The 27,951-nt window shown below is 40.6% G+C and overlaps 1 protein-coding gene across 1 annotated transcript in view; it reads left to right on the top strand.

Annotated features, from left to right (window-relative positions):
- Window positions 1-3,162: 3,162 nt before the first annotated feature.
- Window positions 3,163-27,951, top strand: part of SLC12A2 (solute carrier family 12 member 2) — a 110,688-nt gene continuing 85,899 nt past the window's right edge. Inside the window, exon 1 of the mRNA XM_081230459.1 lies at window positions 3,163-3,997. Within this exon, the coding sequence (XP_081086585.1) occupies window positions 3,254-3,997 (744 nt within the window). The 5' untranslated portion in view covers window positions 3,163-3,253. The remainder of the gene's footprint in view (window positions 3,998-27,951) is intronic.

The raw sequence follows: 27,951 nt of genomic DNA on the forward strand, positions 1-27,951 counted from the left end.
CTGAAAAGTCACTTCCTCCCTGACTAAGTTTGGTCCCTCTCTTTTGCATTCTCATTGTACCATATTCCTCTCTGTCCTACAACTTCTTGGTTTGCCATCACACATTTATGAGTGACTACTATGTTATTACTATACATTTCTTTGTTTCCTCCAACAGACATGTCCGTTTGAGCTCATGATATTCCTCCAACCCAAGACTGCTCCATTCACCATCTTCTCCATCTCAGAAAATAGCAATACCATTCTTCCAGTTGCTCAGGCCAAAACTCTTGGATTCTCTTCAATACTCCACATCCATCAGCAAATTCTATTGCCTCCACTCCAGAGCTTGACCACTTTCCTTCCATTTCCACTGCTACACAGTGGTCAAAGCCACACCTTCACTTCCCGGATTGCAGCAATACCTCTTAACACATCCCCTTGCTTTTTACTTTGTCACCACTGCTTACCCACTTGTGTATTTACAACAAGGCAGCTAGACTGATCCTTTATATATCATCAAATCATGTCATTCCTCTACTCAGACCCTCCAATAACTTGCCATTCCTAGGGACTGTACTGTGTCTCCCCCAAATCCTTATGTTGAAGCGCTAACCCATGTGACTGTATTGAAGATATTGCCTTTAATGAGGTGATTAATGTTAAATGAAGTCATAAGGGTGGAGCCCTGATCAGATAGAAATGGTGCCCTATAGAAGAAGAGACATCACAGTTCTCTTTCTACCATGTGAGGACACAGTGAGAAGGCAGCCCAAGCTAACATACCATCCCACTCAGAGTAAAAGCCAAAGAGGTACTATACATTCTGGACTGTCATGTCCCCAACACCTAAACTCTCTGACCTTTGATTCTCCCCATCCCTTGAGCAGCTTCAGCCACACTGGCCTACATGCAATTCCATCAACATTTCGGGCATGCTCTCACCTTCAGGCCTTTGCTTTTCCTCTGCTTGGAACACTCTTTTCCCAGGTATTTGCATCACTCATTTCCACACTCAAATGTCACCTTCTCACTGGGGCCATCCTATGAAAAATTTTACCACCTCCATCTTAACACATATCCCATTCCCCTTTCCTTAGCACTCACTACTAGCATGCTACATATTTTACCTATTTATCTCGTTTATTGCCTCTCTCGCTAGACTATGAGCTCCACGAGAGAAGGGATTGTCTGTTTTGCTCATTGCTATATCCCCATAACACAGAGCACCTCATAGTAGGTGCTTACTATTTGTTTAGATCAATGAATGTTGAATACCCACAGCCACCAAATTAGCTCTGGAGCTAAAAAGTACCACACGTATCAGCTACTAAGGCAGCAATCTTGTAGTAGAAACTGTACTGCCTAAAGGACCACCTGATTGTTCTGGCTTCTTCTAGCTTTCTGCTAATATTACTACAGCTCATGAGGGACTTTAAAAACTGTGGCTCCATGATCCAAGAGCGGTTCCTTCCTCTCTCCATCTTTACAACAGAGATAATAAACTGAGATGAAAAGTTGTGAATGTCAAATAAAATCACGGATAGGACAATTTTTTGAAAATTGCCTGGTTGCAGCTTTCTTGACGGTATTTCCAAACAGTTCCGCAAACTCTGCCTCTCTTTGATCATGCTTCCAGGATTCAGCAAATTTATGTGTTTATCCCCATGAGTAAAATTAAAAATTACGTAAACATCAATACAAAACTAAAAGACAAGTGATGGAAGAAGCCATTCATGGTTATCTGTTTATGTAGGCCTGTGGGTAGAATTTAGGTTAAAAATGGATTCTACCGCTAAGAAAGTTGCAAAGTAATTACATTTCCCTATTTTTTACAGAAGAGAAAATAGGCCTGCACAGGAGAAGTACCTTTCTGTTTTACTTGAAATAGCGGAATTCTTCACAACTTAAACCACGTCGAAACTTCCTGGTTAGTGCTCCACGGTTAGTTATTGCTCTCAGTGTATTCATTTCTACGCTTTCTGGAAATGCCTCCAGTTAAAAATCGTCTTGAAACAATACGGTATCACAACTAGGCTCCCTTCTCACTTTCAAACATCACAACTTTTAAAATGAAGGTGTCATAGGAAATGTGAACACACCCAATGCATCACGACTGGAATTAGTATCTGGTTATGCAAATCTAACGCTGCCAGGCAGGTAAACGCCTCAAAGGCAGCACAGAGGAAATCCTGCCTCCCTCTAGGTTCAGGCCTGGAGTGAGTGAGGGGAGTCGTGGCGGGCCGGAGCTCCGAGCAGGCCTCGCCGGGGGGCGCGCCTCCCCGGGGGGCGCACCTTGCCCGCAACTCCGGAAGCACCTGCGGTCCGGACGGGAAAGCCCCCAACATCACCCACAGGAGCTCAGGGCCGCCGGCCGCTTCTGCATCGCCTCGGGTACCACGTGCCGCAGGGAAAGCGGCCCGGTAGCCCTGGCAGCATCTCGCGAGATCTCGCCGGCTCGGCCCCGTATTGAGAGCTTAGAACTTAAAAAAAAAAAAAAGAAAGAAAGAAAAAGCGAGCGGGCGACTGCCTCCGGAGCCGCCGCTGGAGCATCAGCAATTGGCGTGAGCCGAGGGAGGGGCCGCGCGCCCCAGCTCTGGCCGAGTGGGCCGGGCACCGTCCGCAGCCTGGTCTGCCGTGGCCTGTGCTGTCGGCCCACTGACGCGCTGCCCCAGGGGCGGGGAGAGAGGGAGGAGGCCGGGGCGCCCCGCTCTTCTTCGCCGCAGAGCGGGGCGGGGGAAGGAGGTGGAGGGGTGGGAGGAGGGCGACGGAAGAGGAGGTAGCGGCGCAGAGATCTTCCCGGCTACGGCGGCGAGGCGGCACTTGGCCGCTCCCGGATCGCGCTGCTCATGCTGCCCGAGGCCCGGCGTGGACGGGCCGGACACGATCCCCGAGTGGGGTAGCACAGGAGCCGGGACTGGCCGGGAGCCGAGGGAGCCTCCGCCGCGCGCTACTGCGGGACCGCGGGTGGGCGGGCTGAGGGGCGGACGAGTCGCGGGCCCCGCCTCCCGCGTGCTGCAGCGGGAGCCACCAACGCCGCGGCCCCGCCGAGGCTTTAAACAGCGGGGCCCGCCCCGCGCCAGCCACACTCGCGCGCAGACTCGGCTGCCGGAGGCGTTTGTGCCGGCCTGGGATAGCGGCGGCGCGTGCGCGGCTTGGAGAGTGACTCCCTCACCTGGCGTTGCGGCCCCAACCACCGTCGGCCGGGGGCGCGGAGGGCGTGCAGCCCGCCAGGTCCGCCAGGCTCTCCGAGTCCGCCGAGCGTCGGGCGGCGATGGAGCCGAGGCCCACGGCGCCCTCCTCCGGCGCCGCGAGGCTGGCGGGGGTCGGGGAGACGCCTCCAGCCGCCGCGCTGGCCGCCGCCGGGATGGACCTGCCCGGCACGGCAGTGCCCTTGGTGCCGGAGGATGCTGCGACTGCGAGCCGGGGCGGCGGCGGGGTCCGCGGGGAGGGCTCCGCGGCGGCCGGTGACGGGCTGGGCAGACCCCTGGGGCCCACCCCGAGCCAGAGCCGCTTCCAGGTGGATCTGGTTTCCGAGAATGCCGGGCGGGCGGCTGCGGCGGCGGCGGCGGCGGCGGCGGCTAACGCTGGGGCGGGGGCCAAGGAGACCCCCGCGGACGGGAAAGCCAGCGGCGAAGGCGGGCTAGCCAAGGGCAGCGAGGAAGCCAAGGGCCGCTTCCGCGTGAACTTTGTGGACCCGGCTGCCTCTTCGTCGGCAGACGAGAGCATGTCGGATGCAGCGGGGATCGGAGGCGACGGGCCCAACGTGAACTTCCAGAACGGCGGGGACACAGTGCTGAGCGAGGGGAGCAGCCAGCACTCGGGCGGCGGCGGCGGCAGTGGGCACCACCAGCACTACTACTATGACACCCACACCAACACCTACTACCTGCGCACCTTCGGCCACAACACTATGGACGCCGTGCCCAGGATCGACCACTACCGGCACACGGCAGCGCTGCTGGGCGAGAAGCTCCTCCGGCCCAGCCTGGCGGAGCTCCACGATGAGCTAGAAAAGGTGAGCTCTCCCGGCCCTCTCTGCAGCCCTCTCGCCAGCGCCCCCCCCCCCCCAGCCGCTGGTCCGCGCTGACCGCGGGATGTAGCTGCCGGCTCTCGTCTGCTGAGGCGGCGTGAATGGACGTGCACGACTCGTTGGCATCTCTTGTTCAGCTGTCAAGGGTGGAATTGCAGAGGAATGTAACTTAATCTCTTAAAAGTTGGCAGCGGGTTAGGCTAGTTACGTGATACCGGGAGAGGCTGCATTTAACAATCTCCCCCATCCAGTTATATATCTTGTGTATGCTTTTTTTTTTTCTCACCCACGCTTAACAATTACCATCCCTCTGAATGACAGTTGTACTTTTAGGCCCCGAGAAGGGAATGTGCAGGAGGTTTAGGTGGTGAGGACGTTTCTCAGGAGGGAGTGGAGAGCACCTACCTACCATCCGTGTCTTTTTTAACGGTTGTGTTGTGTGGCTTATGTACACCGGTTTAGGGGTCCCAAGAGTGGGAACATTAGTATTTGAAGGGAAAATCTTAGCAGGATGTGTTTGTGGTGTATGAATTATTAAAGCTCAATTCCTGCAATCTTGACTGTGCAAAGATATAGGAATCTTAAGTCTTGGGACAAGCTCTTCCTGATAATGGCATAAATCCACTTTTATAATGTCAACCTTTTGGAAGAGGGTTACATCAAAAAGGCGGGGGGCAGAGTCTGAGAGAGAGGGAGAGAGAAATAGAATTGTTTTTTCTGTGGAGGATGTCCAGAAAGACCTTCTGGGGTCTTGTGTAAGTAGTTATACTTGGTGAACAGAAACCATCCCTATAAACTCTATTGATTTCTGTAATTCTTCTTTTATGGCCGCATACAACTTTTATTTTTTCAGGGTACAAAATCGTTCTTTTGAGATGACATTGATGCTTTTGAGATTTGATTAATAATTTTTTATGATTTGGGCTTACTTGAAGTCTGCCTTTATAAGTGTATAATGACTACATTGATGGAATTTTGTGAATGCAAAGAGTTAGCACCATATAGTTTGACACGATCGAAGTGTCGGAAAGTTTATATACAGAAAGCATGTAATTTCTTTTGGATATGATTATTTGACTTCATACAGTCATTTCATACAAGACTGTACTTGTCCCAGTGTTTGAAAATGTAACATTCATAACATTCATTGAAATAATTGCCAAGGTCCCAACACTTACAGCTTATTGATTGTTTAAAAGCCTGACATCATTTAGCTTTGGGTAATACTACTCCTTTCATTCTGTTATGGTATTTTGTCATATAAGGAGAAAAACGATTTTTAAAACACATTCATATTCCTGTAGTTTCTTTCAAATCTATTATATTTTCCTTTCAAAACTCAAAATTCTCATAAAGCAGATTATATAGCTGGTAATTTCCCTTTTAGAGCATTTTTATTATTGGAAATATTATATAGATATTTTCAGATTTATTTCACCAAAGCCCTGTAGTTTAGTAGTAAAACAGTCTGTATTTACCCGTAAGTCTTAAAAGCTTTTTTTATTGAAGGATATTATATACCTTGATCTTGTATGCTTCCTAGGAAAGTTTTTGTTATTTTAAACTAAATTCTCTCAGTAACAAAGCCCTTCCAGTTCTCCAGATTTTCAGGTTTTTGTTTGTTTGGTGTTTTTGGTCAGTTCACAGTATATAAAAAAGAACACCTGTATTGTTTAGATGTATAGTAGTTGAAGAAGTCACCTAGCTTCTCAGCCTCAGCTTCCTCACCTTTCAGAGTTATTTTGAAGATTAGGGGGAAAAAATGTATGCAAAGGCCCACGTTCAGTGCCTGCAAAATAATGCCTAGTATAGTTACCATTTCAATCTTATATTGGCCCTTAAGAAAATACATCGTTAAACTTTAGCACTTCAGTTTTAGATTCTCCTAATTTCTGCATTTTTCTGTGAATGTAGTATCTAAAATGTTATGTTCAGAATTTCATTTGTGCAGCATGTAGTGTAATGAGTTCTTTGTAGTTTTTTACCTTTTACCATTAGGGCCCTTTATAGGCAGTGAAAAAGGTTTATTAGGTTAAATAAGCATAGAACTCCTCTTGAAGATAAGTTTGTTTAGAATTGAGTGAATGGATTAAAGAGATGTGTCGTGTGAAGGAGTACAAATCTGGCTATAGATAAACCACTGTTGAAGGAGGGCAGGGGAGGGCTGATAGTATAGGTTGGCTAGATTCCCAGAAGTTTTTCTTCACTTTTTAGATTGACGCTTACTCCTTAAAACCTTTTCTAATGCTTGTAGCTCTAGGTGAAATCATAATACTTAGAACTCTGTAACATTTAATCTTAGCTCTTGATTGACTGTCATGTAGTCTGCTTGGGTCACTGAATGCTTAAATATCTACCATGGATCTAACTTTGTGCTAGGAACTATGGAAGAACAAAAGAAGTAAAAGAAAAGCACTCCAGAAACTTGTTGGGGGAAAGGACTATAGTGTCTTCTACGTGAATTCCTTTCTTTGCCCAGCATTGTGACTTTTTAAAGTGTTTTGTCTAGAAATCCAACTGAAGGGGAATAGTTAAATAACCATGGTGCGTCTTGCTATATTCAGCCATTCTAGGGCCAGGACTCATGAGTTCTCCATTTATCAAATATTTATTGGGGAGAAGAGTTTCTTAGGTGTGGGCCACCTGGCTGTGGCACTGCGGGATGATGCCGTGATTAGCAAAACAGATACTGACTCTGTCATACTCTAGGCATACATTAACCAAATGGTTGCACAAATAACCTAGTTACAAACTTTTTTTTTCCCCAGTGCTATGAAAGAGAAGGGTTAGAATGCTGGTGAGGATATAACAGGACCTAATTTTAATTGGGGTTGGGGAGGCCTTTTTTTTTTTTTTAACTGTAATTAGGTATTACCAAATAAAGTAATAACTCTTAACTTAGAGTGCAAAATGAAAGCACCTTATTATTTTAAAGGTGCAAAAGCAAGAAAATACAGCATAAACTTACCCATTTTTAAACAGTCATCTGTGTGATGGGTATACAAAGTATGACATTGAAGCTGAAACATGAAGACTAAGTTGATGATAGGGCAGAACAATATTCCAGGCCAAAGGAACAAAATCTGTGAAGACAGTGAGGTGAGAGAGTGGTATGTCCAAAGAACTATGAGGAGGCCAGTATAAGATTTTATTATAAAGGTAGTGCGACGTTATTGAGTTTTGTGTGAGGTAGCAACGTGGTCTTTTTGTTTTGACACCTTTTGATTGCTGGATGGAGAAGGGTGCGAACGGAAGCAGCTTTTACTGTGGTCTCCTTACAGATAGTAAGGATTGGGAGCAGAATGAGTAGGATGTAGGTGGATTGGATGTGGGAGTGAACGAGAAGCTGATTCCCAGCTTTTGGACTTGAACAGCTGAATAGATGGTTGGTACTTTGCCTAAGATGGGGAAGGCTGGAGAAGGAATATAGATCGGGGAGGAAAGAAAGAATGCTTTTGAGTAGCCTGCAAGATATCTTAGTCCAAGAGTCATTTTGAGGGAGAAGAAGCAGAATATATTTTATATGTATATGAAATATATGTGTGTATGTGTATATACATACATATTTACATACATATGTACGTGTATATATATTTATGTATTTAAAGTCGTGCATGAAATTACTTGGGGAGAGTGGGTAAATAAGAGAACAGAAACAGGGTCTGGGATTGGGCCTGGGGAATGTCTAAAGGTCTACTAGAGATTGTGGCAACACTAGCAAAGGAAATTAAGAAGGAGCTGTTAGGCTGGTGAGAAATAGCCAGGAGAGCAGTGTCAGGGAAGCTGAGAGAAAAGTGTTTTAAAGAAGGCACAAAGTCTTCAGATATATGCCAGTAATTAATTTTTTTTAAGTATTTCAAAGAATAAAACCGAAGTAGTGATTCCTGCCCCTACAAGAAGAAAGTAAAAAGTGGGGGGGTAAACAGATAAGTAATTGATAGACAACTTCAACGTGTATGATGGAAAGCATGATTATCAAATGTGGAAAGGTATGTGGTGGAGAATACATAATAGCTCCTACTGGATTTGAAGCAGTTTTAAAGTAGTTTGAAAAGAGTGCATTACCATTGCAGTTTTGTCCGTAGGCCAAGGCTTGGAGCCTTTTGCTGGTGGTATGTCAAATCTTTGTATGTGGCCTCTCTGTTTTAGCCTCTCTCATTAATAAAAAGGGGAAAGGTCAAGGGAACAGCTATATCAAGTGTCTTATGTTTCACTGAACTTGTTGGTTTTTTCATTTAATTCATAAGAAATAAGTCTTATACACATTTTACTCATGATAAAATGGGGTCATAAAAAGTGAAGAAATTGCTTAATGCCACTCTCACAGAAAGTGGTACAGCTGGCATTCACACCCAGGTTTTTTTTTATTAATGCCAGGACATAGTAGCTCCTCTTTCTTGTTATTTCTTCTTTCTCCCTATCCCCTGGACCTGCTCTGACATGGCAGGGATGTTGAGGGGGACATGTTGGGGGTTGCCAACATCACTCTTCTATCTTGACCTCCTGAGAGTAGATGGTTACGTAACTGAGAGAAAAAAGGAGGAATTCTTGTGATAATGTAATTACTGACTAATATGACTGTCTCTTTCACTAGGATCTGAGCTGGTGTCTCATTCATCTCCAGACAGAGAATAGGTAGTTAATAAAGATTCGTTTATCGAATATATCAGGGTGGGCAGTTCCTCCCACTTAACAGGGACTTAAAACGCTAAACAAGTGTAGCTGCTGCTCTAAATGGGCTGTGCTGAGTCGTGGACAAGAAATTCCACACACTACTAATCATGTCAGTACAGAGCTTGAGTCTTTGAAGGTCGCCCTGGGGGAACCAGAATGGGTCACATCCCTGAGGATAAGGAATAGAGTAGGTCCAGGAATGAGTAAAGGTGGGACCTTGATCAGAAATAGTTGTGCAGGGCACAAACTTGCACTGTTTCACAATTTTGCCAGGGGCCCCACCCTCTAAACCCATGCCACTAGAGCTGAAGTCTGGTTTACCTGTAAGACTGTACACATTCTCCAAGTATATACCAACTAACTGCCTGGGTAGAAGGAAAGATAAATTTGGGGATTTAAAATCTGGCAAAAAATCTGTACACTGCTGTCGTAATCAGTGTCTTCTCTATGTGTGTTTGGGTTCATAGTCACATTCCCAAGCTTGTTAGACCAGAATTTGAAGGACCAAAAGAGCGTTTCTAGGTTCTTACGTATTTAGTGTTTTTGTTTTCACTAATTTTTAATTACATGTTTCATACGTGTTTGTAAAGTCTGTAGCACTAGTCAAATTGGCTCCATGCTGAAGTGAAATGAATATGAATTTAGTTATTCAACAAATCTTGATTGAACATCAATAATAGCCCTGTTCTGAGTGATGGGGTTACAGCAGTGAGCACAACAGAATTGTGGAGCTTTCATTCTAGCAGTAGGAGAGAGTAAACAGATAGGTCAGATGTAACTGCCGTGAAGAAACCGAAAGGTGGATAGATGCTGATAGCTGGGGTGGTGTTATTCTGGGGGAGTTAGAGAAACCCCCTCTGGTACATGAGCAGACACTAGACGGGAGTGAAAGATCAGCCTGTGAAAACACCTGAGGGGAAGAACACTAGGCAGAGGACTGCACACACCAAGACCTTGAGATGGCAGTGTGCCTGGGGTATGCTTGGCATGACTGAGAAACAAGAGGGCCAGACTTGAGACTGGAGTGGCTAGCAGGAGAGTCATAGGGGAGGAGGTTAGAGCAATAGTGAAAAGCAAACAGTGTAGAACTTGGTAGATCGTGATGAAGACTTGGGGTTTTACCCTGAGTGAGGTAGGGAGTCATGGAGAGCTTTGAGCACAGACTTGACATGAGCTGACTTACTTTTTTAAAACATCACTCTCATGTTGTGTGGAGAGTATCCTGTAAGGGGGTAAGAGTGGAAGCTGGGAAACAAGTTAGAAGCCTACTGCAGTGTTTTAGTTAAGATGATGATGACTTTTATGAAGGTGATAGTGTTTGATACAATGACAGCTCTTTAGATGCTGGATATGTTTAAAAGGTGGAATTGTTGGGATTTGGTGACTGTTTGTGTGTGGGGTTTTCCCCTGTTGAGAATGGAGTCGATATTTATGAAGAGGTGGGAGACTGGGAAGAGCAAGTTTTGGAGGTGGACTCAAGAGTTGGGTTTCATTTCTACAAATTAGTTCTGTATTGGGGCAAACACTTATAAAATTGCAGCTACTGGTTTGTGAAATAATAGAACCTAAGAAAATGGGTTTTAATTTGTAGTATACAAATGTGCTTTTATGCTGCAAATTTCAGGTAAAACCATGAGAACCGGTAGTTTTTCAAATAAAGTATAAAGGGGTGGGGAACTAGTCGGTTGACTCCACAAAGTGAGAGAGTGAGGAATGGATGAGGAAAACTACTTAAATACTGAAGTTAAAAATATATCAATGGTTTCCCATTAAATATGAAATTTATCATCTGCCATTGGATTTATGATTGTTCCATTTTTCCCTAGAACCTGTAGTAGTGCTCTCTTAAAGCTATTATGAAAAACTTGGAGCCCATGGAGGACTTAGGGATTTCTGATTAGAAGAAGGGGGAAGTCTGAAAGGCAAACATATCTTAGTGGAATCTTGTCTCTCTGCAGAAGCTGATTGTGGCTGGTGTAGTCATAGTACCCTTGGGCTCAGAAATTTCTCTGCCTTAAATTTTCACTATGCTGTTCCTGAACACTGACAAATTAGCTATTCATCTAGAGTAAGAATACTAGAAACCTCTGGATGGTTCTTTGTTGGGTTGGTATGAATTGGTTCCTTCAATGATGTAGCTTCTAACAGAGTTTAGCGTGCGAGTCACTTTGGAGCTTTTTTGTGGGTAGGTGGCTTGGTAGAGCAGGCTTTATTATACTCCAGTGGAGGAAGACTTAAAGGACCTATGAGGACCCTGATCATCTGCTGTAGCATGACTTTTACCCCATCATTTCACCTAAATAGTTCTTTTTTTTTAAAATTAATTTATTTAATTTATTTATTTTTGGCTACATTGGGTCTTCATTGCTGTGCGCGGGCTTTCTCTAGTTGCAGAGAGAGGGGGCTACTCTTCTTTGTGGTGCGCGGGCTTCTCATCGCGGTGGCTTCTCTTGTTGTGGAGCACGGGCTCTAGAACGCAGGCTCAGTACTTGTGGCACATGGGCTCAGTAGTTGTGGCTCGCGGGCTCCAGAGCGCAGGCTCAGTAGTTGTGGCGCATGGGCTTAGTTGCTCCATGGCATGTGGGATCTTCCCGGACCAGGGCTTGAACCCGTGTCCCCTGCACTGACAGGCGGATTCTTAACCACTGCACCACCAGGGAAGCCCCTCACCTAAATAGTTCTTATTAAAGTCACCAGTGACCTTCTCCATCCTTATCACCAATTCTAGCAAAGGTTTTTTCTCAGCAGCATTCAGCCTTCCAGCAGCATTTGATATTCTTTTGAAGTCTTCTTGATACTTCCTTGGCTTCTGTAACACCACTCTTTCCTTTAGTTTTCCTTCTTTCTCTCTGGCTCTTTCAGCCCAGTGTCTTCTGCATTTTCCTTCGTCTCTAAACTGGCCATCCTCTAGGCTTGATTCTGGCTTTCCTTCTTCCTCTGCCGTCTTCTCTCTCTGTATATCCCCTGTCTATATCACCTGTAGGCTAATTGCTCCCCAAATTTTGTCTCCTACTAATATCCCCTTTGTGAGTTCTGGGCATCCAGCGCCTGCTGGACGTTTTTAGCTTCCTGTCTAAAAGACACCCCACACTCACAAACTTATTATTTTTCTTCCTCTACCTCTGCAAACAAAACCACCCAGGCCCTCTTCCAGTGTGCCCTGTGTCTCTGTGAATGGTACCACCATTCATCATATTGCACAAGTGAGAAAACTGAGTCATCCTTGACACTTTTTCTCCCCTCTCTACATCCAGTTCATCACCGAGTTCTTTGTATCACCTTTATTTCCTAAATATTATTTTCATCCTCACTGCTACCATCCTAGAGCAGTCTGCAGCATATCTTTCTCCAGTAGCCTTCTATAGTTACCCCTATTCACTATGCCCTCCTGTTACTATTGTGCCTGGAGTGATCTTTCTAAAACAAAATTAATCATGTTATTCCTTGGCTTAAAGCTAGCCCTGCATTGTCTAGCTCTGGCCTGCCTCTTCTTTAGTGTTTCAGTTTCTCAGTGGCACAGTACTTCCTCTGGCCATAGTGCCTTTGTATGTAATACTATCCATGAATTCTTCCTCCCTTCTCCCCCATACCACACTGATAACTTTTCAGTCTTAATATTTCACTTCAATCTTTATTTCCTGAGAGAGGAAGCCTTTATCCTCCAGTCTAGGACAAACCTCTTTTCTCTTTGAGCCCTTATTTCAGTTAGTTGGGAGTATGTTTGTTAAGATGGTTATTTGAGTAAACTTGAGTTGACTTCAAGCTCCATGAGAAGCAGACTATGTCTGTGACTGTTTATCATGTCCCTACTACATAGCAGACCCTCAATCAATACACATTGAATAATAGAGCTATTCTTTATAAATTATTGTAGTACACAAGAATCTTAAACTCTTTAATGTACCTCATATTGTCATCTAGAATCTCTAAAGGACATTTGACAGGCAGATGGCCCCAGTTTGCACATTTGGAATTTAAGACACAAAAGAACTAAGTAACCTGTCCAAAATCATAAGACCCTTAACTGGTAGAGCCACGGTTGGAACTTGCAACAACCATTTTGACTCCCAGTTGATGTTAATTCCAATGTCCTACAGTTTAATACTACATGAGTTCTTGCTATTTTGGTTTTTTTTTTTTTTAATTCCCATGGCAGTTGTGTTTTAGTTCATTGAAGATAAAGTAGAAAAGATTTGGACCCCTCAGTTTCACTGTATGGATAGATCTTTTCCCAATAGAAAAATATTTTTTAAAAAATTTAAGTATAAGAAAGTTTCTTATAAATGGAATCATAGTAAGTTTTTTTTTTAATTTCTTCTGCTTTTCTTATCTGTATCTCCCAAAAGTGTGATGTAAATGTTTAAATGTTCTAGTGTTGCACTTTTCAGTACTCTAACCACTAGACACATTTGGCTGTTAAACTATATTTTTTATTTTTTTTAATATTTACTTATTTATTTTTGGCTGCGTTGGGTCTTAGTTGCAGCACGCAGGATCTTTCATTGCAGCATGCAGACTTCTCTCTAGTTGTGGTGCGTGGGCTCCAGAGCACCGGCTCAGTAGTTGCGGTGCATGGGCTCCAGAGTGTGTGGGCTCTGTAGTTGTGGTGCGTGGGTTCCAGAGCGCATGGGCTCTGTAGTTGAGTCATGTGGGCTCTCTAGTTGTGGTGCGTGGGCTTAGTTGCCCTGCGACATGTGGGATCTTAGTTCCCTGATCAGGAATTGAACCCGTGTTCCCTGCATTGGAAGGCGGATTCTTAACCACTGGACTGCCAGGGACGTCCCTAAACTAAGTATAAATTAAAGTTAAAAATGCATTTACTTGAGCCAAATTTTAAGTGCTCGATACCCACACGTTGGCTAGTGGCTACCATACTGGACAGTGAAGATACAGAACATTTCCCTCATCACAGAGAAATCAGTTAGCCAGTGCTGTCAGGGGAAGTGATATTTAAAGGAACTTTTCCCTTCCCTCATTCCTCCTTTCTTGGATTTCTGCCTGCCTTTTCTTACATGTTAAATAGTCACCACTAGTTTAAAATTATTAAACAGTCAAATTTTCTCTAATTTTGCATGAGATCCTTCCTTAAATAAAGTTGTCTAAACATATTAGGCCCTCAATTAAATGTTTGTTGAATCAGTGAAATTTATCTCTTTCTGAGAATGGAGATCTGGGTCTTTAATATTGCAAAGGCTGTGAAGAATTTCTTAATATTGTATAAAGTGTTAAGTTTCCAAAGCACTCTTAACTCATGTATCTGTATTTGATCTTCAAATCTACCTTTGGAGGAGATGGGTTTTCAGGTCTTAGAGTAGCAATCATATTTTGCAAGGTTGTGGTTTGCCTAAGCACTTAACTAATACTTGGTAAGGCTGCATCTCTTTGAAACTAGCTCTCTGTTTCCCTTTTCTTTTGGACTAGTGATTCCCAAATTTCTAAAAGAATAACCTGGAGAAAAATTACAGATTCCTCTCTCTCAAAGAATATACATGCCATTTTAAAAAAGCTTTCCTGGTGATTCCCAGAGAGCCAGGTTTGAGAACCAATGTCCTAGACAGACTTTGGTTACCATTATGACAGTAGTACATAGTTGTGGGTTTTTTTGTTGCTTTGTTTGTTTGTTTTGATATGCTGATTGTCAGTTTTGAAATATCCTACTGTAGGAACCTATCAAAGATCTGGGTTTAACCCTTAGATAACTGTTTAATGAATTGTATAATGTTACCAATTATTCAACATCTGTCATGTTTCAGGAGCAGTCTGTAGTCTGTGCACAGTCATCTTCCAAACCAGTTAGTTTACAGATAGACAAACTCAGAGGCTAATAGCAACTTGCCTAAGTCTCACAGCCAGTGAGTGCTAGATGCTGGATTTAAACATAGACACGTTAATGAAAGCTCACATGTGAGGTGCTAGGACAAATCCTGTAGGGAAGTCAGACACACAAGTACTAACTGGTAAGTCTGAATCCTGATGAGTTCACATGGAATAGTTGGAGTGAGATATTACCTCTCTTTTATAGAACCTAATGGTCTCAGACATAAATAATCAGGCTTTACTATTTTAGAAGTTAAGCTTTATGATACATTATTCTTAGTACTGGCTTACCTGTAAGTTTCCAGAAATAATAGATTTGGCTTATAGCACTTGAAAAATTATTGTCTCACCTATTTCAGTCCCAATTATTTGGCAGATTTGCTGATTAGAAACAAAGCTGATTCAGAGGTGGATTCAAAGATGACCAGCATGTTATACAGATAGAAAATAAGAAAATCATAAAAAGCAGAAAAGTAGCAGTCTAGAATAGCTCTTGAGTAGACGCAGAGCCAGGACCTGAGTTTTGGTTGTCACAGTATCTCCATCTAGCATAATGCTGGCACAAAGTAGTGTTTTAAATCTCAATACAAAAAGAGTCAGCCAACTACACATTTTTGGAAAATTTCAGTCTCATGTCATCCTAGAGTATCGCATTTTAAGAGGCTAATATTAGTCCTTTTCAGAACCAACACTTTAAAAATTTACTCCAAGGGTTTCTTTGTACTTTGTTTATTTAAAATGTTTATTACCGTATCATTATGAAGAGAAGATAATATAGGAGGTTTGAAAATCAGAGAAAGTTAAAGACCTCAAATCCTTAACACTTTTGCATTTTTATACGTGTAAAAATTATGATTTTATATCCTACTCTTTCCACCTAGCATTAAATAACTAATCATAAGTAATCAGTTTCCTATGTCACCCATAGTAATCTTCTATTTAAGTGAATGTTTTTAATGATAGTCTCATACATGTACCGTATGATATGTGTACCATAACTTGCATTTTCTCTGCAGACTCTTTAGTTCATTTACATTTATTGGGATTTGGCTGTTATTAGGCATGGTATTTTGCTATTTGTTGGTTTTCATACCCGTTTTTGTTCCTCTAATCCTCTTTTCCTGCCATCTTCTATGCTAATCAGATTTTTTTTTTTTTTTTGTGGTATGCGGGCCTCTCACTGTTGTGGCCTCTCCCGTTGTGGAGCACAGGCTCCGGACGCACAGGCTCAGCGGCCATGGCTCACGGGCCCAGCTGCTCCGTGGCATGTGGGATCTTCCCGGACCAGGTCACGAACCCGTGTCCCCTGCATTGGCAGGCGGACTCGTAACCACTGCGCCACCAGGGAAGCCCCCCAGATATTTTTTAATATCCATTTTACTTCCATTTACGTTCTTGTTATATATATCTCTTTGCATTACTATTTCAGTGGTTGTTCCACTTACAGAGAATATTGAATTTTTTCAGCTAAAATATAGGAACCTTAAAACAGAATACTTTTCTTAGTACTTTGGTAGTCATGTAAATTACAGACCCAGCAATACAGTGTTGTACTTTTTGTTTTCAACAAAAGTCCTATGACTTTTAAAAAAAAAGGAAAGAAGGCTTATATGGTGTTTTATTTCCTTTTTTTTTTTTTTCCATTTCTTCTTGTAGACCTGTGTTGCCATCTGATACTATTTCCCTTCCTTGTGTAGTTGTTGTAAGGGAGGTCAACTGGCAACAAAATTCTTTGTTTTTATTATCTGAAGATGTCTTTACTTTTGAAGGATAGTTTTGCTGGATGTCAGTTTCCTGGTTGCCAGGGTTTTCTTCTTTCAGTGGTTTGAGTATGCACTTCCAGTGTCTTCTGCCCACCATTGTTTCTGATAAGACAGCCATTAATCATACCATTGCTCATCTGTATGTGATACATTGGTTTTCTGTGGTTGCTTTCAAGATATATTCTTTACCTTTGGCTTTCAGGAATTTGTACATAGGGGCTTTTCTCTTTGTGTGGATCCTTTTTGGGTTTAAATTTCTTGTATCTGTAAGTTAATGGGTTTCACTGCTTCCTCCAGCCATTTCCACTCTGCTGTTGAATCCATCTAATGAATTTTTTATTTCAATTATTTTGATCTTCAGATTAAGAATATCTAATTTTTAAAATATAGCTTCCATTTCTCTGTTGAGATTCCCTCTCTGTTACTCACTGATACCGTATTTACCTTTAATTTTTTAGTATGTTCATTATAGCTATTTTGAAGTCTTTGTCTCTCGTATCTAACATCTGGGCCCACTTGGAGTTAATGTCTAATGACTTTTTTTCTTGATTATGGGTTATATTTTCCTGTTCAGTAATATTTTGGGGTAAAGACTAGACTTGTATGTAGATAACACATTGTAGCAACTTTGGGTTGTTGTTTTTTTCAGTATTCTCCTAAGGATTATTGTTTTTTGTTCTAACAGGTACTTAAGTTGCCTAGATTCAAACTGCACACTGAGTCCTCTATCCCCACTATGCAGTACCTGATATCTCTGTTGTGTCCTGTGTTTTCAGCTGCTGCTTTTTTAGCCTGTCTCTTTGGGTGTGGGTGTGGGTGTGTATGTGTGTATGTGTGTGGTGCAGATCCTCCCCTGTACCTGTGTGATTTAGTGGTCACCTGAGATTTGGGGCTTACCCTCGCTTTCATTCTGTTTTTTTTCCTAGAGATTCCCACTTAATTTCTAGTTCCTCTTTTGGCTCTTGGGCTCTCTTTTCTAATATTTCAAGCTAGGAAGGCTTCACTTAAAGCCATCCAAGTTACACACACTTGGGGAAGTGCTCTCAGTTGAAAAAGAAAGCAAACTCCGTGCAGCTGTATCTACCTAAGAGTATTTCTTTTCTGGTCTTTGCTTTTTTTCAATCTGTCCTAGTTTTTTTTTCCATACATAGATAGTTTAGCTGTCAGTCAGGGGTTTAAATCTTTGCCTTTCCGCTTAATGCTTGTGTAACCTTCAGAAAAAGAACTTGTCACCTCAGAATCTCAGTTTCCTTCTATAGAAAATGGGAAAGATGATAATTCATAGTGAGAAATAGCACATATTCATGCGAGAAATACATGAACTACCAAGTGCATACCATGTGCTAAATGTAGTTTTTGTTATCGCGTGGTTCTCCATGTATATTGCTTTTCTAATACTTTACCCATTTAGGATATTGCTAAGTCATATATTTAAATCTTTGACAACTTTTGGTTCTCCTTATTTTAAAAATAAAGCAATTTGAAATGTAAATGACACAGTTATACCTTCCAGTATCACTTAATAATATAAGTTTTCTGGTAACTTGAATTAAAATGTTTTTAAGCTATTTGCTGACATTAGCAAGTTGTGTGGGATTTGAAATAATGTATGAATTATGCTATGCATAATGCATTTTGTTGTAACTCAGTCTTGAACACGATGGGCTAGGTAGAGGACTGAATTCTTTGACTGCAATCAGCAGTTCTGACTTGGTTCATTGTAAAGTCACATGGTCACAGCATCCACTTTTATCTGTGGCACTTGAGTTTTGAGCTTTGCATTAATGCCACTGGATATTAATAGACCATTGTTAACCAGAGCAGATTGGATTCCTGTAAAACAATACTTTGTTTTGAGAGCGTAGTCTGTATGGGGAGCATTACACTGAATACACCAATCACCGACAGCACGGATAGGAAATGTTGGTAGCTTTGGTGTGATATAATTGGCTAGTACTTAAAGAAAAAATGGTTAGAATAAGCCCAGCCACTTTGGCATCTAAATTTGCATATGTATGTGTCAATTTTTAGTTACTGATTTGGCTTTGTTACATAATATTAATTTAACACTTTAGCTTACTTTGGTATTAAGATGCTATTAAACTATATGAGAAATTTTTATCTAAAGTATCTTGATGGATACTTTAGTTCAGAAATTTGTTTTTAGGATTTAAATACCATTTTTTGGTGAACTTTAACTTTTTTGAAGTGTAATTTTGGGTTTTTTAAAAAATCAATAATACTGCTTGTAAAGAAAGCAGTGAATTCTTTTATACTAACTGTGCCCTGAAATGAAGATTCCCCACTCCTCTGGGTGTCAGTAACAGTGATTTAATTTGCTTAAATAAAGCTAGGCCCACAAGTTATGCTTCTGTTCTCCTACTGTGCAATCTAATATTAACCCTAGCTAGTGTTGCTATGATGTGCTTATCAGTTGCCACCAAAGCAAACAGCACAGGGAGGAAGCTTTCATTTATTAAACACATTTTTAGCACTAGAGAAGTTACAGAGGATTTCTAGTAGTGTGATCATTGGTCCTCAAAGCCAGGTTCTTCACACTATATCCTGTTGACTTGTTGATGGTGTAGGTAATAAATCTTTTACCACCATTCAGAATGGTGATGCCACATTTCTATATATAGGTCAGTGTTTTTGTTTATTCTTCCAGAGGTAATCTTAAACTCCCAGTATTACAGGAAGCAGTGTAGTAGAGTCTAGATTAATAATGTTTTGCAGTACTTATTTTTGTGTATTTGTTCAACATCCAGTTATTTAAACTCACCCCATGGGCCGTTGAAATAATCACTTAGTTGTTGTTTATAATAATAGCCAAAATTTATCAACCACTTACCCTGTTAATGTCAGACAGTGTACCAAGCAGTTAATACATTTTGTTTTTTAATCTTTTAAAAGTCTTTTTATTTTATTTTTTTAGACATTTTCCCCATTATTTTATTTATTTATTTTTAAACTTTTATTTTATTTTTGGCTGTGTTGGGTCTTTGTTACTGTGTGGGCTTTCTCTAGTTGCAGCGAGCGGGGGCTACTCTTGGTTGCGGTGCGCAGGCTTCTCATTGCAATGGCCTCTCTTGTTGTGGAGCTCAGGCTCTAGGCACACGGGCTTCAGTAGTTGTGGCTCGTGGGCTCCAGAGCACAGGCTCAGTAGTTGTGGCTCACGGGCTTAGTTGCTCCACGGCATGTGGGATCATCCCGGACCAGGGCTCAAACCTGTGTCCCCTGCAGTGGCAGGCATATTCTTAACCACTGCGCCACCAGGGAAGCCCTAAAGGTCTTTTTAGAATTGTGGTATATAGCAGAGAAAAAAAATGTAAAGACTAAATGCATAAGTTAATCAAGTGATCACCACCCAGATCAAGGAATAGAACACTGCCGGTACTCCAGAAACCCTCTGTGCACCCCATTCTGATCTCCCTGTGCCAAAAGTAGCCACTGTCCTGACTTAATGGTGATCATTTGTTTGGGTCTGGGTCTTGGTATTTTGTTTGTTTGTTTGTTTTTGTCACCTTTATGTATTCTGGAAGACCATCAGTCTAGTTTTGCCTGCTTTAAAACTTTATATGGAATCATACAGTGCTTTTTTATCTGTCATCTTTTGCTCATTGTTATGCTTGTGTGTATTTTTAATTCATTCATTTGTATTGCTAATTATCTTCCATTATATGAAATGCTACAAGTCTGTAGTTGTGGATGTTTGAGACTGTTTCTGGTCCTTGGCAATTTTTAGCAATGCTGATATGAACATTTTAATATAAGTGTCCTACTTCATTTAAGTGTGGTTTATCTATAGGGATATATCTAGGAGTAGAATTGCTGGGTTAAAAGGTATGCATTTTTTTCAGCTTAAGAAGATAATGCCCAAACTTCTTTTCCAAAGTTGTGTACCAATTTATATTTCCACCAGCAGTGTATGAGAGTTTTTGTGTTCTATACAATCATGATATTTTCTCACTTTATCTTCTCAAACACTATGGGATAGGTAATATTATCTCCATTTTACAGATGTGGAAACTGAGAGCCAGAGGTGTTAAACAACTTGCCAGAGTTCACATAGCTAGTGATAGCAGAGCTAGATTTTGAACTTGGATCTGACTCAGGAGCAGACACTTAAAATTTTACTTGTTACTATTTCAGGACATTATTTGGAGAACAGGGATTGCCCATAAAGACTCAATATTCATTCACTATGTCTTTGATTAAAAATGACAGGGAGAGGTCTGCACTCTTGTGGACCTTCCACTTTAATACATATTGAAGGAGTGGAGGTAGGTACATAGATTACAAGAGCTGAATAAACTAAAAAAAATAATTACTGGGTGTGATATATGCTATGAAGAAGAAAAAAGGGGCACTGCTGAGAAGAAACTATATGTTGGGTGGTCTGGGAAGGAGGCTACACTTGAGCTAAGACCTAAGGTTTGAGAAGGAGCCAGCCATATTCAAAGTGTGTTAAAGACAGGGAATAGCAGGCAAAAAGTCCCCCAGGAGAAAATAATTTAAAATCAACATTTCAGCAATAAAGCAGTATTATATCAAATTAAATATTTGATATAACTCTTTCAGAAATTTTATAACTTAAAGGATAGAATTTTGAAGGTGTATAAAAAACTTCAAGGAAAATTAATAGAAATAATAAAGTGGTGTATGACTGGAAAAATACAGAGACTTTACTTCTAAAACAGACTAATAGTTACTTTTTCTTTAATCATGTCAAATCTTACTATGTGTGGTAATAAAACATTGATGACAAATCTCAAGAATTCTGTGTGGATAATTTTCTTTTTCAAGCCTTCCTGAAAGGGCATGGATGTGTAAATGGACCCAGGGGTGAAGAGGTTGCAATGGTAAAGCATGTACGGGAAGAAGGAACCTAGTATGACCCAGAGCATTTGATCAGAAGGAGTTGCTAGCTTGCGCTGCTAATGTCGGTTTTTAATTGGAAAAAGAAAATTCTAGGTAACATAGAAACTGAACGATTTATTGGTCTGTTTTAACTAGGCTGTCTACCACCATAGCCTCCAAATAAGCTCCTAAAGTTAAATAACTCGTATAACTCTATTTAGGACACAATTTCATATTAAACATTTTACGTGCCTTCCAGGTGGGTTATATCTGTACACTAGCAATTTTTTCTCCTCCGTAGGAGGTCTGATCCCGCTGTATGTAACAGTCCTGTAGGGCAAAGAGTTTCGCGCACATTGTAGACCCTGGGGGAATTTCTACAAAGAGCAAAGAGATTTTAAAAAATACCCTCCGGTGTCATACACAGCGCAGAACTTCTGCTGCCTTTTTAATGAGGACTGTGTCAGAAACCCTTAGCTTCTGTAGATTTGGAAGCAGAGGAAGGAGGGAAGGATGAAGCAAGGTAAAGTGAAAATAGCTGAGGAATTGGGAAGTTTGAGCAGAACAGTTTCTTAAGTTGGGCAATTTGTCTAATGTCTCCTTGCCCAAAATAGGTAACTTAAAATAATTCACCTTGGCTCCCTGTAATATGTGGAATTCTACCATTTAGAAGATTCTGTGCATTGCCACATTAATAGCTACATGGTTTGGGGTAGGTTAACCTGTCAAAAGACTTCCCACATTTGTTAAGTGGAGATTAGATCTGTCTTTCAAAGATGTGCCAGTTCAGGGAAATAGGGTGTGAAAGCATTTAGGGAAGTGTCTGGAACACAGTAGGCTTTCAGTAAATGTTGGTTGTAATTAAAGGAAGCCAGAGAGATGATGAGGGTCTCCTATACTACGAATTCTTATTTTACCCCATGAGTAATGGATAGCCAAACCTAGATTATGTACAACTGTATTTTGTATGAAATTTTTGTTTCTTGACAGTAGAAAAACTACTATTTTGATGTATCTTGCAATATTACTTAGCACAAAAAATCTGGTGCATATCACAATAAACTTGAATTGGGTTGGATTCTATGCCAGGGTTCACCTTACGCCAAATATGCAAAACCAAATTATTGCCTAACCTATAAATCAATTCTTATCCAGAATCAAACTCTTTAAAAGTTATGGAGAAAAAAATCTTCCTTTTCCCTGTTATATTTTCCAAGTGTGTTTGTAGTTATAGGAAATAGTAAGAGAATTGCTCAGAAAAAGATGGAAGAGGCAGATTGTTACACTGCTAAATAGTCTTTTCCATCTTGTTTTTCATTTAGTACAAATATTAATTGGGGAGAATTTAAATCTTCTGGAATAGACTATTGTTTCAGTTCTATTTATGTGTGATCACCCTTCATGTTGAACTTGTGACCTTTTTGGTAGTTGTAATTAACAAATTTTTAGCATTTAGATGATATGGTCTGCCAGAATAATATGAAATTGGATAACTTGAATGAGGGTAGACAGTTCTGTCTATTTAAAAATTTCTGTTTTCTACCATAGCTACTACCCTGTACATAGCATCTTCTAAATAAGTAGTTGTTAAATGCATGCAAAATTTTATAAGCTATATATCTGCGCCCCCAGCATTGTTTTCCAGTTCAGGAAGTTTTTTTTTTTTTTTTTCTGTTGCTTAAGATTATTTGGTAAGGTTGATTTAATGTGTAAAAAGTAACATCAGTTGTGATTGGGATCCAAATTTTATTTCATAGATCAAAACGCTAGGATGCAGTGTAGTTCCCTAGTCTTCATTTGGCAGGGTAAGATGATTGTTTGACACATATTTTGTGGCAGCCAGAAAATGATTAGCCAGTACATATAATTTTGTCATATTGAAAAAATAAAGCCATCTCATATTATATCCAATCTTTATTCCTTTGCAGCTTTCTTCAACTTCAATAATTTTAGCTTTGTTTTTTTTATGTAAATGAATACCTTATCTTACACAATCCTCACATTAACTATGTAAGTTAATGTATTAGTTGAATAACCACTTTCTAGTTGCAGAGATAATGCTAATGGAAAATTTTGTTTCCCTATGGACTTCCCTGGTGGTACAATGGTTAAGAATCTGCCTGCCAATGCAGGGGACACAGGTTCAAGCCCTGGTCCGGGAAGATCCCACATGCCACAGAGCAGCTGAGCCCGTGCGCCACAACTACTGAGCCTGCGCTCTAGAGCCCGCGAGCCACAACTACTGAGCCCGCGTGCCTAGAGCCCGTGCTCTGCAACGAGAGAAGTCACCACAATGAGAAGCCAGTGCACCACAACGAAGAGTAGCCCCCACCCGCCACAACTAGAGAAAGCTCGCACTCAGCAACAAAGACTCAACACAGCCAAAAAGAAAAAAAAAGAAAAACAAAATTTTGTTTCTCTAAATAAATGAACCTTAACACAGAAGCATGGATTCATAATGGATCCATAAAACATGATCAAGATTTAATGCAAGATATATTTCAGAGATGCAGTGTGGGGACAAAAGGAGGACCCTTAGTTGCAAGAGGAGTTAAGGGATGCTCACTGGCATGGGTTTTGGTCCTCCGTATTAACATGGAGGACCTTTTTATAACATTCATAAAAAATAAATATATTTGGGTTTGAACTTCCCAGCAGGTGCCGCAGGAACACCATTGACTGGGCACTGAGAGAATGTACACCCTCAGGGAAAATGCTGCCTTTGCTCTGATAGGGTCAACTGAGTGTGTAATCTTGTTCTTGTTGAGAAGTGGTTGGGCATTGAAAAGCCAGGCCGTCTAGGAATAATTTTCCTACTAAGCCTTTTGAAATGTGTAACTGTGAGTCACACTTTTACATTTCTAACATGGCACTGAAAGTTAAATTGCTGTATTATAATCAAGCTGTATCAGTTGGCTTGATAGTCAAGCCCGAGAAACCTCAGCTGCTTTATGTGGCTGTAACACATTGATCTTTATTTACAGTCTTGAGACTCCAAGGAAATCGTACAGGTGGGCAGGGATTATTATCTCCATTTTACAGATTAGGAAACTGTCGCAGAGAGGCTGTGACTTAAAAAGAGGCATCAACCGTTTTTTTTTTTTTGACTGGATTAAACAATTAATAGAGCCTTCTTGGTCTAGTAGAAAATGCCCTGGGTAGATAGAAAACCTACCTGTCATCTCTAGCCTCTACTATAAAAATACCAACTCTGGGAGGGCTGAAAGGTCCCTAGTATGGTTCTTGATAAAACTGATTAATAAATATTTGTTTAATGAATGAGTGGAAGGATGTGGTTGTGGTGTTTGCTCAGAAACTGCTTTTTGCAACTGTAGAATCTTCAGGTAACAGAAAAATGTCAGAAGTTATTTTAAGGGACTGGAACATTTCCCTCTTCAAAAAGTGTCCACATTTGAGCATCTTTAAGTCTACCTGGAAACAATCTTGTAGTAGCCATAGACCTAAAGAGATAGTTTGGTACAGCTTTGCTCAGTTGTTCTTTGAAACACCAGTAAAACAAAATAAAAACCCAAACATTTTCCCCTCCTCCCAATTTTTAAAAAAATTATGTAGGTTACTGTCTTTTGCCTACTATGGCCTGAAATTGCTGAGCTAAGATACTTTTGCCAAGTCTTTACCAGTTTAACTGTAAAAAAGAGAATAAATTTGTATAAAAATGAATATATTTGGTAATAGGCTTTGCCAGAAATGTGTTTTATTATATTCTAACTGTATTCAAAAGTTGCACTGTCTAGACAGTCTTGATTTTTCTTTATACAATGATAAGCACCTTTATTCAACATTGGAAAAAACATGATCATAAATCATTCTGAGCACTGCACAATCATCTTTCATGGGTATTAACATCCTTGTCCAGTGATGTCGCAAAGACCATCTACACTACCTTGTATACTTGAGATGAAAGTCTTGTGGACTTAGTAACTGCGATGTCTGAAGAAAGAAGATAACTGACATTTTAGTGTAATGTGTACCTAAAGCATTTATCAATGAAAAGTGTGTTGGTGTGCCCATGATGAGGACGTACACAGAAAACAGTACTGCACTCTCGGTTACAGAGCCAGTGAAAGCAGTGTTAAGGTTTCTAATTGTAATTTTTTAAAAGCTTGGATAAGTATTTTTTTCCTAAAGCTTTACTGTTGTTCATCACTTTAAAAAATCTGTCTTCATCCTAGGTTGTCTCTAAAATACTGAAGAAAATTCTGGTGTTAGGGAAGAAACAACAGCTTGATTTTTTAAGAATTTTTTTTACTGAGAAATCATCAATAAGCCTAGCCTTTGTGTTTCAGTTGTATTTTTTTTAGGTCAAGCGGAGTATGAGTTATGACCTTTGATATGTAAAGGGTAATTTAAATCAGTGAATTCAAAACAAGTTAATTTTTGGATATTGGAAACTGAAAAACTAAAATTTTAAGATGTGTATTGCAGAATAAATCTAAAATCAATTTACATTATAAAGGATTTTAATTATTAAGAACTTTACTTTTTTGATGGAAAAAATTTTTTAAATTTTATTTAACAACTTTTTATATTGGAGCATAGTTGATTAACAATGTTGTGTTAGTTTCAGGCATATAGCACAGTGATCCAGTTACACATGTATCTATTCTTTTCAAATTCGTTTCCCATTTATGTTACTACAGAATATTGAACAGTGTTCCTTGTGCTATACAGTAGGTCCTTGTTGGTTATCTGTTTTAAATATAGCAGGGTGTACAAGTCACTCCCACACTTCCAATCCATCCCTCCCCCCTCCCCTTCCCCCCGCCCCCACTGGTAACCATAAGTTCGTTCTCCAAATCTGTGAGTCTAGAACGTACTATCTTTCCTATCAGATACCTTCTTTGATATTTAAGTGTCCACTGAAACCTTTAAGAATTAAAAACTAATCCAAAAAATAGAAACTGTTTCCCTCTCCTTTTCATTTAGAGGAAAGTTGTTTGTAGTACACTGACAATTTCTTTTTTCTTATTTGGTAAGAATTGGAGTAGTAAAAGTAATGAACTATAAAAGTGGCAACATCAGTATTTTACACAAAGGGCTGATATTGAGAGGGGAGGTCTGATCTGGAAAAGTATGGGAGCCGTCACTTATTACTTACCACATACAGATGGTGTTTAAAGCTACAGGTCTGGTGAGATGACCATAGGAGAAACAGAGAGAGTGAAAAAAAGAGATGGGTCTAAGAGCAAGCATTGAAAGGACTCTTACCATTTAACTGCTGGGTGGAAGAGGCTAAGAGAGTGTGGTATTTCAAAAAAAGTTTGAAGAAGGAGTTGTCAACAGTATCATGAGCTGTTTCAAAAGTCCTTTGAGACAGGGACTAAAAACTGTACGTTAGATTTATTAGATTTGGTAGCAGAGAAGTCCTTGGATGTCTTAAAACTATTCCAGTGTTGTGGCATGGTGAAGCCAGGTTGGTGTGCATTGATGAATGTGGGGTAGTATTTCAGCACGTTTGGCTGGACATTTGGAGGTGAGGTGTGTGGTGTGCAGCAAAAAGATAACTACGGTTAGAGGACAAAGAATGATCAAGTTAAGGTAGAAATTTGAATATACAAGGGAGAGTATCCACAGTGCAGAAATTCTCCTTTTCTCTACTCCCTGCAAAGAAATAAATGACCATGGAAACCAGAGTTCCCTTTCATTCTTATATTTTCTGTATTCTCAGAAAAATGCTCAGCTACTAAGGTTTTCTTTCCCAAAGTTTCTCTTTTCATTCTTTTTCCATAGCTTCACCCACTAGCTCTTCACCCCTGGCCCCTCTCCTAATTTCCAGTCATGAATTTTTTAACAGCCTGGTGGAACTCTTTAATTGTTTCATGGCTCCTCAAATTCAGTATGTCCAACTGAATTAATCATTTTCTTTTTAGACTGATATAATTTATTAGTATCTCTATTTGTTTCATTAAGAAATCCTTCCAGTTACTGAGGGTCTTCCTCTCTGTGTTTTCCGTTGTTTCCTCTGTCTCTTCCTCTCTTCCCCACTCTTGTTCTCATGCCCTTTTTTTTTTTTTTTAATTTATTTTTGGCTGCGTTGGGTCTTTGTTGCTGTTGCGTCGAGCGGGGGCTACTCTTCGTTGCGGTGCTCTGCGGTGCTCGGGCTTCTCATTGCGGTGGCTTCTCTTGTTGCAAATCATGGGCTCTACGCGCGTGGGCTTCAATAGTTGTGGCTTGCGAGCCTTTAGAGCGCAGGCTAAGTAGTTGTGGCGCACGGGCTTAGTTGCTCCGTGGCATGTGGATCTTCCCGTACCAGGGCTCGAACCCGTGTCCCTTGCATGGCAAGCGGATTCTTAACTACTGCGCCACCCCTCAGGGGCAGTCTTAATCCTTGCTTTGTAGACTCAGATTCACAGTGCTACTTTTTGAAAGATTATTTCCCCCAATAAATTTAAATTAGTTTGTTCCACCTCATTTAATATGGTGTTATCCAAAAAATCATGTTGTTGTTTTTGACATTGTATTCATTACGTGAAAAACAGTAACAAACACAAACCCTTCATTTCTCTGAAAATGGTAGGTAGATTGAAGATTTTATTTATGTACTTTTCTATCAGTATAATTTATAGTTCATAATTGTATATGTGAAATTTTCCTGGTAATAAGATTTGTGTGCAATATTTTGTGTGTGTGTGTGTAGATAAAACGCCATACTCAACAATTTCCTTATTTCTCTGAAACTAATGTATTTATAGAAACAAAATGTATTCTACCTTGGTTTCCTGTTATTTCAGGAAATAAATATAAACCCAATTTTATTTAACTTAAATCTATTGATTGAAATATAAAAAATAACATAATTGATTT

This window comes from Mesoplodon bidens, assembly GCF_964165515.1.
Source record: "Mesoplodon bidens genome assembly, chromosome: 4".
NCBI classification, from domain to species: Eukaryota; Metazoa; Chordata; class Mammalia; order Artiodactyla; family Ziphiidae; genus Mesoplodon; species Mesoplodon bidens.